At 37.6% G+C, this 13,088-nt stretch overlaps 1 protein-coding gene across 1 annotated transcript in view; it reads right to left on the reverse strand.

The window, feature by feature from the left end:
* The window catches only part of LOC105058875 (callose synthase 3), a 60,714-nt gene that overhangs the window by 29,238 nt on the left and 18,388 nt on the right, over window positions 1–13,088 (reverse strand). The window contains exons 11-13 of the mRNA XM_010941934.4: window positions 2,695–2,832; window positions 2,545–2,621; window positions 2,361–2,454 (exon numbers count right to left, since the gene is read on the reverse strand). Coding sequence (XP_010940236.1) covers window positions 2,361–2,454; window positions 2,545–2,621; window positions 2,695–2,832 — 309 coding nt within the window. The remainder of the gene's footprint in view (window positions 1–2,360; window positions 2,455–2,544; window positions 2,622–2,694; window positions 2,833–13,088) is intronic.

A 13,088-nucleotide genomic window follows, 5' to 3' on the forward strand; every position in this document is an offset into this window, starting at 1 on the left:
GATGTATATTTTATATCTATCGATACATGTATTATGCATTGTTAAATTAATGTTGCTTGGAATATGATTAGTTGGTGCTTAATGATTCCTGAGTAAGGAAAACATCACTTAATGGATAGGGTGTGGACGGCATATGGATTATTGATCAAGCAAGAAACATGGCGTGTATGCAGAGTCAGTCTTGAGCTAGGGTGCAACATTATATTTGGCCTACCACAGGGTGGAGCATGACAATGACTAATCTATTCCGAAAATCAGATCATCACTTTAATAATATAGATGGGGCATAGACAGTATTGGGACAAATCTGACATGCAAGAAATGTGATGTCTGTGCTGGGTCAGCCTTAGGCTGAGATGTAGCATTATGCTTGGCCTACCATAGGCTGGAGCATGGTTATAATGTCCAATACTAGAAAGACACATAATTTTGCATAATTGTAAGAGTGAAAAAAAAGGGAGTATATGGCCTAGTCGGCCGTATGTGAAATGTGACATATCAGCCACAAGCTAAGATATGATACAATATTGCCAACCATGGACAGAGACATGGTAAATGTTTGGCTTGCCACGGACTAGCGCATAGTTGTAAATAGTCCAATATTAAAATCAAATCAAGATGATGAACCGTGTCTAATTGAAGAATATCTAAGCTAGCCAGCATATGTAAAACATGGTGTTTATGATGTCAGGTTGTCAGCCATGGGCTGAGATGTGGTTGCTGACGGACGAAAATGTGATGTGTTTGGCCTACCACAGGCTGGAGCATGGGTGGATCTAGTCTGGTACTGGAGTGATGTGGTAATGATCCAACTGTTAATCAGAAAATGAAAAATAATTTCAATGAATTATTGTTGAATTGAATTGTTGCTTGGGTGACATATGTGACATGTATCTCAAGACTTCTATTAAAGTGTAGTGTATGCAATTGAGTAGCTATATGGTTAACTTGATGTGTATGTGGGCATGACTTATATATGCATGTTTTATAGTATATTCATTGATCCGTCAAGAATTATCCAAATTGCTGATGTAAGAATCTTACTATTTTCCTACCGATTAAATATTAACTCAAAGATATTTCATACGCATGCTGGTATGAGTGTGGGTGATTCTTAATAGGCTGTAAAGCTCACACCCTTTTCTCTTCAGAGTTGCAAGATGCATAGCATCGATCGGGTTGCACATGGAGTTCGAATGACGGAATCATTAGTTAGTTAATTTTCATATACCAAATAAACATTTCAATCTTGTGAACCTTATTCAATGATGATGGATTGGTTCGGTTTGATAAATATAATAGAATTTTTATGATTAATATGAATAGAAATTTTATGATTAATATGAATCTTTCGATATTCTTGTGGATTTGTTCATTATTTAGGCCTTGCATGATCTCTAGGGGATTACTCTACGATTCATGTGGCCGTGTCACATGGTCGACCCAAGTGCTAGGTTCGAGGCATAACATGATAGTAGCTTAATAAAGAAGCCAGCATCTTATGCTGGTTATTAGGAAATTAATAATTTGCAATTTGCAAACAACATTCTCTCTCATCAGTCTGCTACTTCACAACTCATCTCATGCTGCTTTCAAATTTTGTTCAGATTATCTGCATATTCATTATAGTGATTAACAACTTCAGGGATGAGGTACCAAAGTTTAGGCTCAGCACTTTAAGCACAGAATTGAAAGTGTGCTGAATGAACTATCACCCTCTCCCTTCAAGTGATGAAAGAAAATTGAACTTCTGAAAAATTTTGACATAATCAGAAGGGACAGATAAAATGACATAACAAGGAAATGTCCATGCATGCCTCTTCAATCTCTTCAGATCTATGTTTGAAAATGTCAGAATGGCAGAACATACATTATGATCTCAAATAACAACATAGAAAGGAAAAGAAAAAGTTGAAGTGTGATATTTTTTATCATCCATCCTCATACCTACTAGACTTTACTGAGGACATGGTTCTAAGAAGCCAAAATCTTAATTGTCATATCACATCCTCCATATAATGTGGTCAGCTCAGAGTAGTCCACCAGTATTCTAAAATGAAATGAAGATTTTATAGCTATTTGTCTCGTTAACTAGGAGAATGTAAACAAACATATAAAGCATCACATAAGAAAGTCCATTATACAGAAAAGCAAGCATGTGAATACACTCAGAAGCCCGAGAAAAAGGGAGCAATAACCTATGAGGCTACGACATTATTAACATATGGCAAAGATAAACCTTATAGCAGCAGAAAAGAAAGCAAATAAAATACAAAAAAGAAATATTTATATACATATAGCTTATACATCAATGAAATGTGCAATGCACAGCAGCTACAGAAGATAAGTTAGGAGCCTACTCCATTTTTCTCGTTATTTCGCAACCTTGGCGGTTGGCAAAAGAAATCGGCATCAGCTCTCATAGGCCAGCCTAGGCGGAAACAGTCAACTGACCTACAAAATTGTGAGATGGAAATTGTAAAAGATATTAATAGACAGAACTAAGAACATTTAGCAATTAATAAAGTTTTGTTCTCATACTACCAAAAATATTCATTTAAATCATCATAATTTCTCCAGTGTGAATGCTTTGATTTTTCTTGTTTGCTCCTTTCGGCTTCCTGCATGCAACAGTTACATCTTGCTTAAGTATCAAAAATTAACCAAATTGACAGGAATCACCTGCAACAATACCTGTTTTATAACTAGGTAAATTGGAGTCACAACTTTTCTTAGAAAGGCTTCTTCATCACCTCCATATGCTGGCTTTATATTCTCACCGGTCATTGGGCTCACATTTCCAGCTAACATTCCATATAGTTCAAAAGCCATCTAAAAATGGAGAAATAAACATTAAGGGGAAAGAATACCACCGCATAACAGCAAAAGCAGAACGCAATAATGGTAAAGTTGCTCAAAAGAAGCTCACTGGTAAGCACAACTTTGGTTGACTACTTGCTAAAGCCATGCTAAACTGTACTCAATAAGTTTATCATGGGGGAAATCACATGAACTGGGTCTATTTTTGAATATCAGATCAGGTCCCTTCGACTCACATTACCATCAACAAAGCTGTGACACATTTGCACATGCCTCTTTTGCCAACTATTGGGAAAGGGAAAAACTTGCCACTGTCCAAACATAATAGATGTATGCCCTAGAAACCAGATTAGCTAACATATGTACACATTCTAGAGACATAACTTTTATAATTGAATCTTTAAAATAAATAAAATTTGGATTATTTTTCATTCATGTTGCGTTTAAATTGTATCCATGAATCGTCCGAGGAATTAACAGATGATGACACATATTCTCAAGAGTTGAGAATTTGAAACATGTGTCATTAGTGGTTAATTCCTAAATGCTCCCGATCGATGGATCATCACGAAGACAATGACTGATCCGAATAAATCGGTACATGGATTGCTTCCCTTCTTGAGTAGACGGATCTCGAATCTACAATGTGGAGACACTAAAGCGAAAGTGCAGATGCTTGATAGAGATCAAGGGTACTGAGCGTGACTAATATGAAAAGTCCCTAGGATGGCTACCCATTCATCAGTGACTTACTCAAAATTGTAGTTATGTAGATAGTTCTTTGACCTGCAGTGCCTCAGCTGTTGGCTACATAATTACTTGATTATCTAGCCATTCGAAGCCTTGGGATGTATGTTGGCTACAATAGGTCCATTGTAAGAATAGGATGTGCACCAAAATGGGATCTGTCGACTCTGGTAGACAGGGAGAGATGCTATGTAGTTCATGAGACTAAATCCTAAAATCCATGGCCATGATAGGTAAATGATGAAAAAGAATTTTCATAAAATTTTATATGGACCTGAGTCGATTGAATCAGACATATGACAGACGAACGGCTTTCACAAGTTATCCTTGACCTGTATCTTGTCGGGACTCACGACAGAGAAACCAAACTACACGATAACTGCACCTAGAGGTTCAATATTCCATTCTGCTGATTTGCCACTACATACTGCTAAATATCATTGATGGATAGTGAGACTCGTCGAGCATCGTCTTAATGATCGATGACCCTTGATAGGTAGAGTTGAAAGTGTTTCAATCCATCGAAAGGAGTTTCGATGATATTGTGATGGAGATCATAATATATCTCACTACCAGACAAAATAAAACCTATGAAGCCACACACAAAAGAGGTCTTTGTCCAATTAGATGGTTGAATTACGATTATGAATCATAATAAAAATTAATTATTAATATGATTGATAATGCAATTGTTGCAATTGACAACTAAATGTTAGTAAGTTGTAAGAGGATTGATTAGTAATTAGATTGCTAATTGGCTCAATTTGATTGAGCTATGGGCTTCAAATCAGATCTAATTAAATTAGATTTAATTTGATTTGGTTTGAGTTTGATTAGATCAAACCTAATTGGATTATGAGATAATCCAATTGCATAAGGAGATCGATTCCTAGTTTGATTAGAACTTGATGGAATAAATTTTCTAATTAGATTAGGATTTAATTCAGATTTAATTGAGTTCCTAATTGGACTAGGAATTAACTTAGATTGTGTGCAACGTAATCTTAAATTGGTTAGGATTAGATCAGATTTAAATTAGCATTCAAGAAATTCCAGTTGGACGGGGATTCTCTCTCCACTACAGCACCTTTTTCTAGCGCCACCTAAGCCCACGCCAATCTAGCCTTTGGCGTGGGATAAGACCAGCCCAAACCCCACCACGCCACCTCTATTTGGCTTAGAATCAAATTAGATTTGATCAGGTTTGATTTGGTCAAAGTTGGTTTTGAATCAACTTCAGTCCTGGAGTTCCAGTGGGACATGGATTTTGATCCTGTCAAATTTTTCCTTTTCTCCCTTGGATGCCGCCTATAAATAGGAGCCCTAAGGCGTGGAGGACATCTGGAAAGCTCTTTGGGCATGGATTCTTGTGAGGTCTTATGGGTGTGAAAGAGAAAGAATAGGCATCTCCTTTCAGGTTCATTCTTGGCGTGTGAGATCTTCCTCTTCTTCCTCCTGTTCTTTCTCCTCTTCTCCTTATTCTCTGAGAGGGTCTTAAAGAGTTGAAGAGAATCTTCAATCAACCATCAAGAAGGCATCTTCTGCAAGAGAGCTAGCACCCCGATGAAGACCAAGGCTTCTAATCAGATTGAAGACTTCGTATGGATACCCGTAGAAGCCGAACTCGTGTATAGCTCTGCAGGAACCTCGCTCTGCAAAAAAAATATTCATCTAATCTAAATCTAATTTTTATTTTCAGCATCTTGATCTTACATGTGATAGATCCTAGGGCATCAATAAATTAGACATATTGCGTGCATGATAGATTAAAAGAATTATAATCTAAGACTTAAAATTTTTTCGCTGCTAGTTTCTAAATTTCTGCACGCACATCTAGGAGATGAGATTTCCTAGAAATCCTTCAAGTGGTATCCGAGCCAGATTGTTTCATATGCATTAGATTAAGATCTGAAAATCAGATTTAATAGATCTAAAAACTTTTGGTTAAAGTTCAAGATCGTTCTGATAAGTTGTTGTCCTAGAATGATTGTGGAACATTATTTGATAACATGTTGATCGAAATTTTCATATCTAATTTTTGTCATGCATAAGATTAAACTTTGATGCTTAAGTGATACATAAGATGTATGTTATGATATGATCATATTTAGATCTATGTTAAATGAGATGTACATGATTAGATCCTGTTTATACATGAGATATATAAGTGATATGCATATGTGATATCTGTAGATGTAGTTTGTTAGATCTAACATACATGAGATGTATGTAATTAGACTAAATATAATGAGATGTATAATTGATTAAACCTATTTTAGATTAGATCTAAATTGGTTGGGTTAATCAAAATCATCCTGACATAAAGCTGCCCTCACATAATGAAAATTATGCTGAACGGTTGTTGTCCTAGGATGATGTGAGATGAGACCCTTTTTAAATCAAAACAGTAGATCCAAAAATGTTTAGGATCTAAACATAAATTTGAAATTTAAGAAGTTATATATGAGATACATGATTAAATGTTTACATATGAAAGTAATTTCGACATCTTAACTACCTCATGTTCATAATGTACTTAATTAAATATCTAAAATTATGAATTAAAGATCTGAAATTAAGTATTAAGGATCTGAAATTGAGAATTCAATATCTTAATTTTAAGCATAAAACATGAGGGTTTGGGCTTGAATAGTTCAATTAGGTCTAGTAATTTTATTACTTTTGAGTAATCGATTAGTACATGATAGGGCTCAATCGAGATGAGCGATTGATCCAACCCAATCGAGAGTTGATTAGGATTAGGTCAAGAGTACTCAAGATCAACCCAATAGTTGTAGATTGGACGCATCGATTAACAATCTCATGTTGGATCGATTAACTCAAAGACCTGATTTGGCTCAGTAGCTTAGCCTGAGTTACACAAGCTAACCTATTCGAAATTGATTGACCTATTGGTGTCTAAAGAAAGTAGTTTGGTTTGACCTAAAGGGAGATGGTTATTTAATTAGTTCCATTTGCTGACCTGACCAATTTATTGATGACCAATTTATTGATGTCTAAAGAAAGCAACAGAGGGACCCCCACCAATCTTACACTTTTCTAGTCAATTTGGTTGATTAGTCTTGATGTGGTTGCTCTGTGATTCGAGCTAGCCCACGCCCTTAGAGTTAGTCATAACAGTTATGATTAATTAGGATTAAAAAGACCTAAAATAAAATCTCCTCAATAATATTAAATCAATGGGTCTTCCACCATTGTAAAATACCATGCCCTCTCCGATGTTGGCTGTTCTCGACTGGACACAGTGGTTCAGTTGCATCAGGAGAGAAGCAACCACTCTACTGATATGAGATGCTGCGGGATGGAGATAGGATTGGATCCAATAACTGTCAGGTGAGGATCCCAATGACGGCTTCACTTGTGCTCAATGGTGGGTCTGACTTAAATAGAGAATGAGACCAATAATTGTTAGGTGAGATTTCAGGACCTAGAGCCCAGATCTATTATAATTTGCTTAAGAAGATTGGACAAGAATTGTCCACCTATTGGTTGACATGTTCCCAATAACTGTCAGGTGAGGTAGCATGCCAATCGATGGGACCGCAGTACCACTAGAAACCCTAACTCATGAAGGGGTTCTCCTTTTCATGCCTGAGGAGTGTAGGGCTTCGCAGAAATAGTGGGAGATAGTTTATTTTTTAAAATAAAATTCCTAAAGCAAACAAAAATCAATTACAAAAGTCTAACTAAAAACTTCTCTCTATAGGACAATTGTCTGCCTAAGTAATTTGCCCGCTTCTTTGAGTACAAACAATTGTTAGGTTCCATCTGTAAGGATATTAAAAGACCTGAAAGATATTTTAAGTTTCGAGTAGCTAAGTTGTGTCTTAGATCAGAAAATGCCGATAAGGACCTTGAAGAGTTCAAGAAACACACCTTTAAAAGGTATGTCGAATCTGCTCGTGATTGAGACTAACATTGCGGTTTCTTCTACTACCAATTGGGTAATAGACTCTAATTCTAATGTACACTTATGCACTTCAATGCAGGATCTTAAGGAATGTAAAAGATTGAGGCTAGGAGAGATGACCCTACGAGTAGGCAATGGAGCAAAAGTTGCTGCTGTGACTGTAGGGATCTATCCTCTTCGATTATCATCTGATTTCTATCTAGAATTATGAGACTGTTATTGTGTACCTACTACTAGCAAAAATTTAATTTCTATTTCAAGCCCAGCACAGGATGACTATGAAATTAGTTTCAGAAAGGACCATTGTATCATTTATTTTGAAAATAAAGTGGTTGGAAGTGGTTAATTAATAGTTTCAATCATTTGCATGTTGATGCAGATGAATCAGTTAACCTATAATCAGTTAACCTATCCGAGCAAACAGTGAGTGTCATTGGATCTAAGAGATCTAGAGATGAGGTTAACCTAAAATACATATGGCACCTTAGGCTAGGTCATATTGGAAAAGAAAGGATAAATAGACTGAAGAAAGATGATCTTTTAGACTCATTCTTGGATAAGTTGTTTCCAGTCTGTGAGTCCTATCTCCAAAAAAAAAATTGACCAAGCTACCCTTTATGGAACATAAGGAAAGAACCATTGAGGTACTTGCTCTGGTACATACAGATGTGTACGATCCACTTGATGTATCAACCAGAAAAGATTACCTTTACTTCACCTTTACCGATGATTTTTCACAGTATAGGTACATATTCCTTATGAGAGATAAATCTGAAGTCTTTGAAAGATTCAAGAAATTCAGATCTGAGGTTGAGAAGCAAACTAGAAAATCACTTAAGATTCTTCGATTAGATCGAAGAGAAAAATACCTGAGTGGTGAATTTCTTGATTATTTCAGAGAAAACGGCAGTCTCTCAATGGACTCCACTTGAAATGCCTCAGCTCAATGAAATTTCAAAATGAAGAAATCGGATCCTATTGAATATGGTTCAATCCATAATGAGCTTCATTGACCTCCCTCTATTTTTTTGGAGACATACCTTACTAACAGCCAATTACTTAACTAATTGAATTCCCTCTAAGTCTATTCCTACCACACCATATGAGATATGACATAGTAAAAAGCCCAATTTTGATCACCTCAAAATTTGAAGATGTCCGACACATGTCAAACGACAACAGACGGACAAGTTAGAGACTAGATCTATGAGAGTTCGTTTCATAAGTTACCCAAAAGAGTCTTTGAGATACTATTTTTATCTTCCGAAAGATCATAATGTGATTGTGAGCCGGCATACCATATTCTTGGAAAAAAATTTATCCAAGATGGAGACAGTGAGAGAAAAATTCAACTCAAAGAGTATCTCTGAAGAGCAGCGAGTCATAGAACCTAAGGAACTCATTCCATCTCATAAATCCACTAGGATCTCACATCTTCCTGAAATATACATGGGTATACTGAAAGAGGATGTAGAGGAAATATTCTTTATGGGTGATGTGGACCATGGTGATGATCCTAAAATCTATGACGAGCCGATGTCAGCCATTGACTCCAAAAAATGATCCACAAGGTTAGAGATTGACTTAATGCATACCAACCAGATTTGGATCTTAGTAGATACACCAACAAAAATAGTTCCTATTGGGTGTAAATGGATCTTTAAGAGAGATCGACTCGGATGAAAAGGTGGAGATCTTTAAAGCTAGGCCTGTGGCTAAAGATTATAATCAGCGCGAAGCATTGACTATCAAAAGACCTTTTCATCAATTGCCATGCTAAAGTCCATTCGAACAATACTTACTATTGTAGCAGCTTATGACTATGAAATTTGACAGATGGATGTGAAAACTGTCTTCCTAAATAGATATCTTGAGAAAGATATTTATATGGATCAGCCTTTGAGTTTCACATCCAATGATGGAGATTATAAGATCTGCAAGCTGCAAAGATCCATTTATGGACTAAAACAAGCGTCTCGGATTTGGAATACTCATTTTAATGATGCAATCAAAGCATTTGATTTCATCAAGAACGAGGAGGAACCGTGCGTATTCAAGAAGGTCAGTGGGAGGACTGTCATATTTCTCGTATTGTACGTAGATGACATCCTCCTAATTAAGAATGACATTCTCAAGACGACTTCTGTAAAACTTTGGTTGTCTAAAGAGTTCTCCAGAAAAGACCTTGGAAAAGCATCCTATATTCTAGAAATAAAGATCTATAGAGATAGATCTAAGAGAATGCTAGATTTGTCACAGCAACTGTGCATAGAAAAAATGCTAAAGCGGTTCAGCATGAAAAACTCTAAGAGGGATCTATTACCCTTCAAGCATGGAGTTCATCTCTCCAAGAAGATGTGCCCTAGCACATCTGAAGAGATACAGCGTATAACAAGATCTCTTATGTTTCTGCTATAGGGAGCCTCATGTATGCTACGCTATAGGGAGCCTCATGTATAACAAGATCTCTTATGTTTCTGCTATAGGGAGCCTCATGTATGCTACGCTATGTACTCAACCTGATATCGTTCTTGCTGTGAGTGTCACAAGCAGATATCAGTCAAATCCAAATGAGGAGCACTGGATTGCTGTGAAGAATCTCCTTAAGTACTTGAGAAAGACTAAGAATCTCTTTTTGATCTTTGGAGGAGACTTACGGGTACAGGGATACACAAACTCAGACTTCATATCTGACATTAATGATAGAAAATCTACATCAAATTTTGTTCCTGTATAATGGTGTGGTTAGTTGGAAGAGTTCCAACCAGCTGATCATTGCAGATTACACCATGGAGGCAAAGTATGTCACCACGTTAGAGGTTGCTAAAGATTCTGTTTCAAAAATTTTGTTGCAGAGCTGGATGTGATGCCATTCCACTCTTCCGCAGCAACAATGGTGCGATCTCATTTGTTTCACGAATACCTCGAGAAAAAATTTATCGAGATGCAGAGAGTCAACTCCACAGAGAATGTGGCTGACCCTCTGACCAAGCTGCTAAGCCAATAAAAGATTGAAGCTCATCTTAAGAAGATGGAGCTTAGGTACATGGCCAATTGGCTTTAGATCAAGTAAAAGTTTGTTAAATGTATGCCCTAGAAGCCAGATTGGCTGATACATGTACACATTCTAAGGGCATAATTTTTGTAATTGAATTTTTGAAATAAATAAAATTTAAATTATTTTTTATTCATGTTGTGTTTAAATTGTGTCCATGAATCGTCCGAAAAATTAATAGATGATTATTATGACAAGTCAACTGTAAATATTGTATTCCTAAATCAACTTGATTATATATTCCTTATCAGCCTTGATATTGTATTCCTAAATCAGCCTGATTATATATTCCTTATCAGCCTTGATTTCTTGATGTAAATATCCCTATAAATCTGCACTGTAAATCAGCCTGATTGTAAATTCTATATCCTATTATTTGTATTTTCCTTTTCTATAAATAAATGACCTAAAAACTCAATTGAGTAAGGCAATTTCATAATTTTCTTTATGCTCTTGATATTAACATGGTATCAGAGCAAGTTGCTTGGTTGCCAATCAGCCAGTCCCCTGAATCCCCTGAATCCGATCATCGGATTCCCGACGAGTAAACTTCTCGCGCTACTCCTTTGATGCTCCCATGTGCCGATGAGGACGTGTCCAGCATCGGCTTGCTCTCAGGCTCCTTCCCCAACATCGCCTTGCATCGATTAGTGCAACCTTGTGAGCTGCCTTAGGTATTGGTGCGTTCTTATGGGTACTTCGAAATTGGTAATTGCTGCAACCAAAGAATGACGTACCGGGCCGAACCGCTCAGTACAGGGCGTGTCGAACCATCCCGATGGGGAACCAAGACGGTTCCGACATAGAAAACGGCATTCTTTGGTTGCAGCCGGAGAAGAAAAAAAACATGCCAGAGCCGGAGAAGAAAAAAGAGAACGAGGAAAAGAGAGGAAGAGAAAGAGGAAGAAAAAGAGGGAGGGAGGTCTGCCGGAGGGGCCGCCGGAGGGCCTCCGACAGGCCGTCGTGGCCGTCAGGCGGCGTAAATGCCTCCCACGGCTTCGCGGTGTGAAACGGGGGTGATCCGCCTCTGTTTTTCATTTTTTTAAAAAAAATATTTTTTTAAATGAAGCCGGCATGGGATTTGCCAGCTTCACTTAAGTGATGCCGGTAAACCCAATGCTGGCTTCATTTTAAAAAATATTTTAAAAAAAAAACATGAAAACAGGGGCATTTCACGCCGCGGAGCCGCAAGGGCCGTAAATGCCGCCTGCGGGTTACGACAGCCCGCCGAAGGCCCTTCGACGGCCCCTCCGACGGAACCCCCCTCCCTTTTTTTCTTTCTTCCTCCCTATCTCTATTTCTCTCTTTCTCTCTTTCTCTTTTTCTTCTCCGATTCGGCTCCGTTTTCCTTCATTGGTTCGCCTCGGTTCGGAACGGAACAAAGGCATGCCGAACCGTACCGCCGACCGATCGATCTGGCCACCGATACCGGTTTCGCAGACCTTTGCTGCAACCCTCTTTCCATCAGATTCTATCTGACATTATGGCTGAGACTAAATCTACTATGGATAAGAACAAGACATAAATTGCTGATGTGATTCCGATGATGACTAAGATCAGTAAACATAAGCTTAATGGCTCCAATTATTTGGAGTGGAGCAAGACGGTTCGTATTTACATGCGTAGTACTGATAAAGATGATCACCTCACGAGTGATCCACCCAGTGATGATACAAGACAACTGACTAAAGGAGGATGCTCGATTGTTTTTACAACTTCGAAACTCTATTTACAGTAAGGCAATTAGCTTAATTAATCACTGCGAGTTTGTTAAAGAATTGATGAACTATTTAGATTTTCTGTACTCTGGCAAAGATAATATTTCCCGTATCTATGATGTGTGCAAGGCTTTCTATCATGCAGATAAACAAAATAAAACTCTTATGTCTTATTTTATGGATTTCAGAAGAGTGTACGAGGAACTTAATGTTTTATTGCCCCTTAGTCCTGATGTAAAAGTTCAGCAGGCCCGACGAGAGCAAATGGCTGGGATGAGTTTTCTGACTGGTCTTCCTCCAGAATTTTAAACTGCCAAATCTCAGATTCTTTTTAGTTCTAAGAATTCTCTTTGCATGATACTTTTACTCGAGTGCTCCGTACAGAAAATTCTCAGCTTTCTCAACCTGCTAGTAGTGCTCTTGTCAATCGCAATGATACTGGATGACAAAATAATAGAGGAAATAGAGGGGCTTATGGCAATTGGAGTAATCAGCGAAGTAGAGAGATTGCCCCCAATCGTGATTCAAGAGGAATTATTTGTTACTACTGTCATGAGCTTGGGCATGCAAAACGCTCGTATTAGAAACTTCAGAACAAATCTCAACAATCTCAAGGGGCAAATGTAGCTGTTAACGAGTCTCCAGTAGCCTCATCCTCCAAGAAAACTATTCAAGTGTCTGCAGAAGAGTTTGCACAATTCTCCCAATATCAAGCATCTTTAAAGTCTACCAATTCCCCCATTACTGCTATCGCTGAGTCAGGTAAATCCACTACATACCTTGTGTCTTCCTCTTCAAAATAGGTCATTGATTCTAG

Source organism: Elaeis guineensis, chromosome 16 (genome assembly GCF_000442705.2).
Source record: "Elaeis guineensis isolate ETL-2024a chromosome 16, EG11, whole genome shotgun sequence".
Taxonomy (NCBI): Eukaryota; Viridiplantae; Streptophyta; class Magnoliopsida; order Arecales; family Arecaceae; genus Elaeis; species Elaeis guineensis.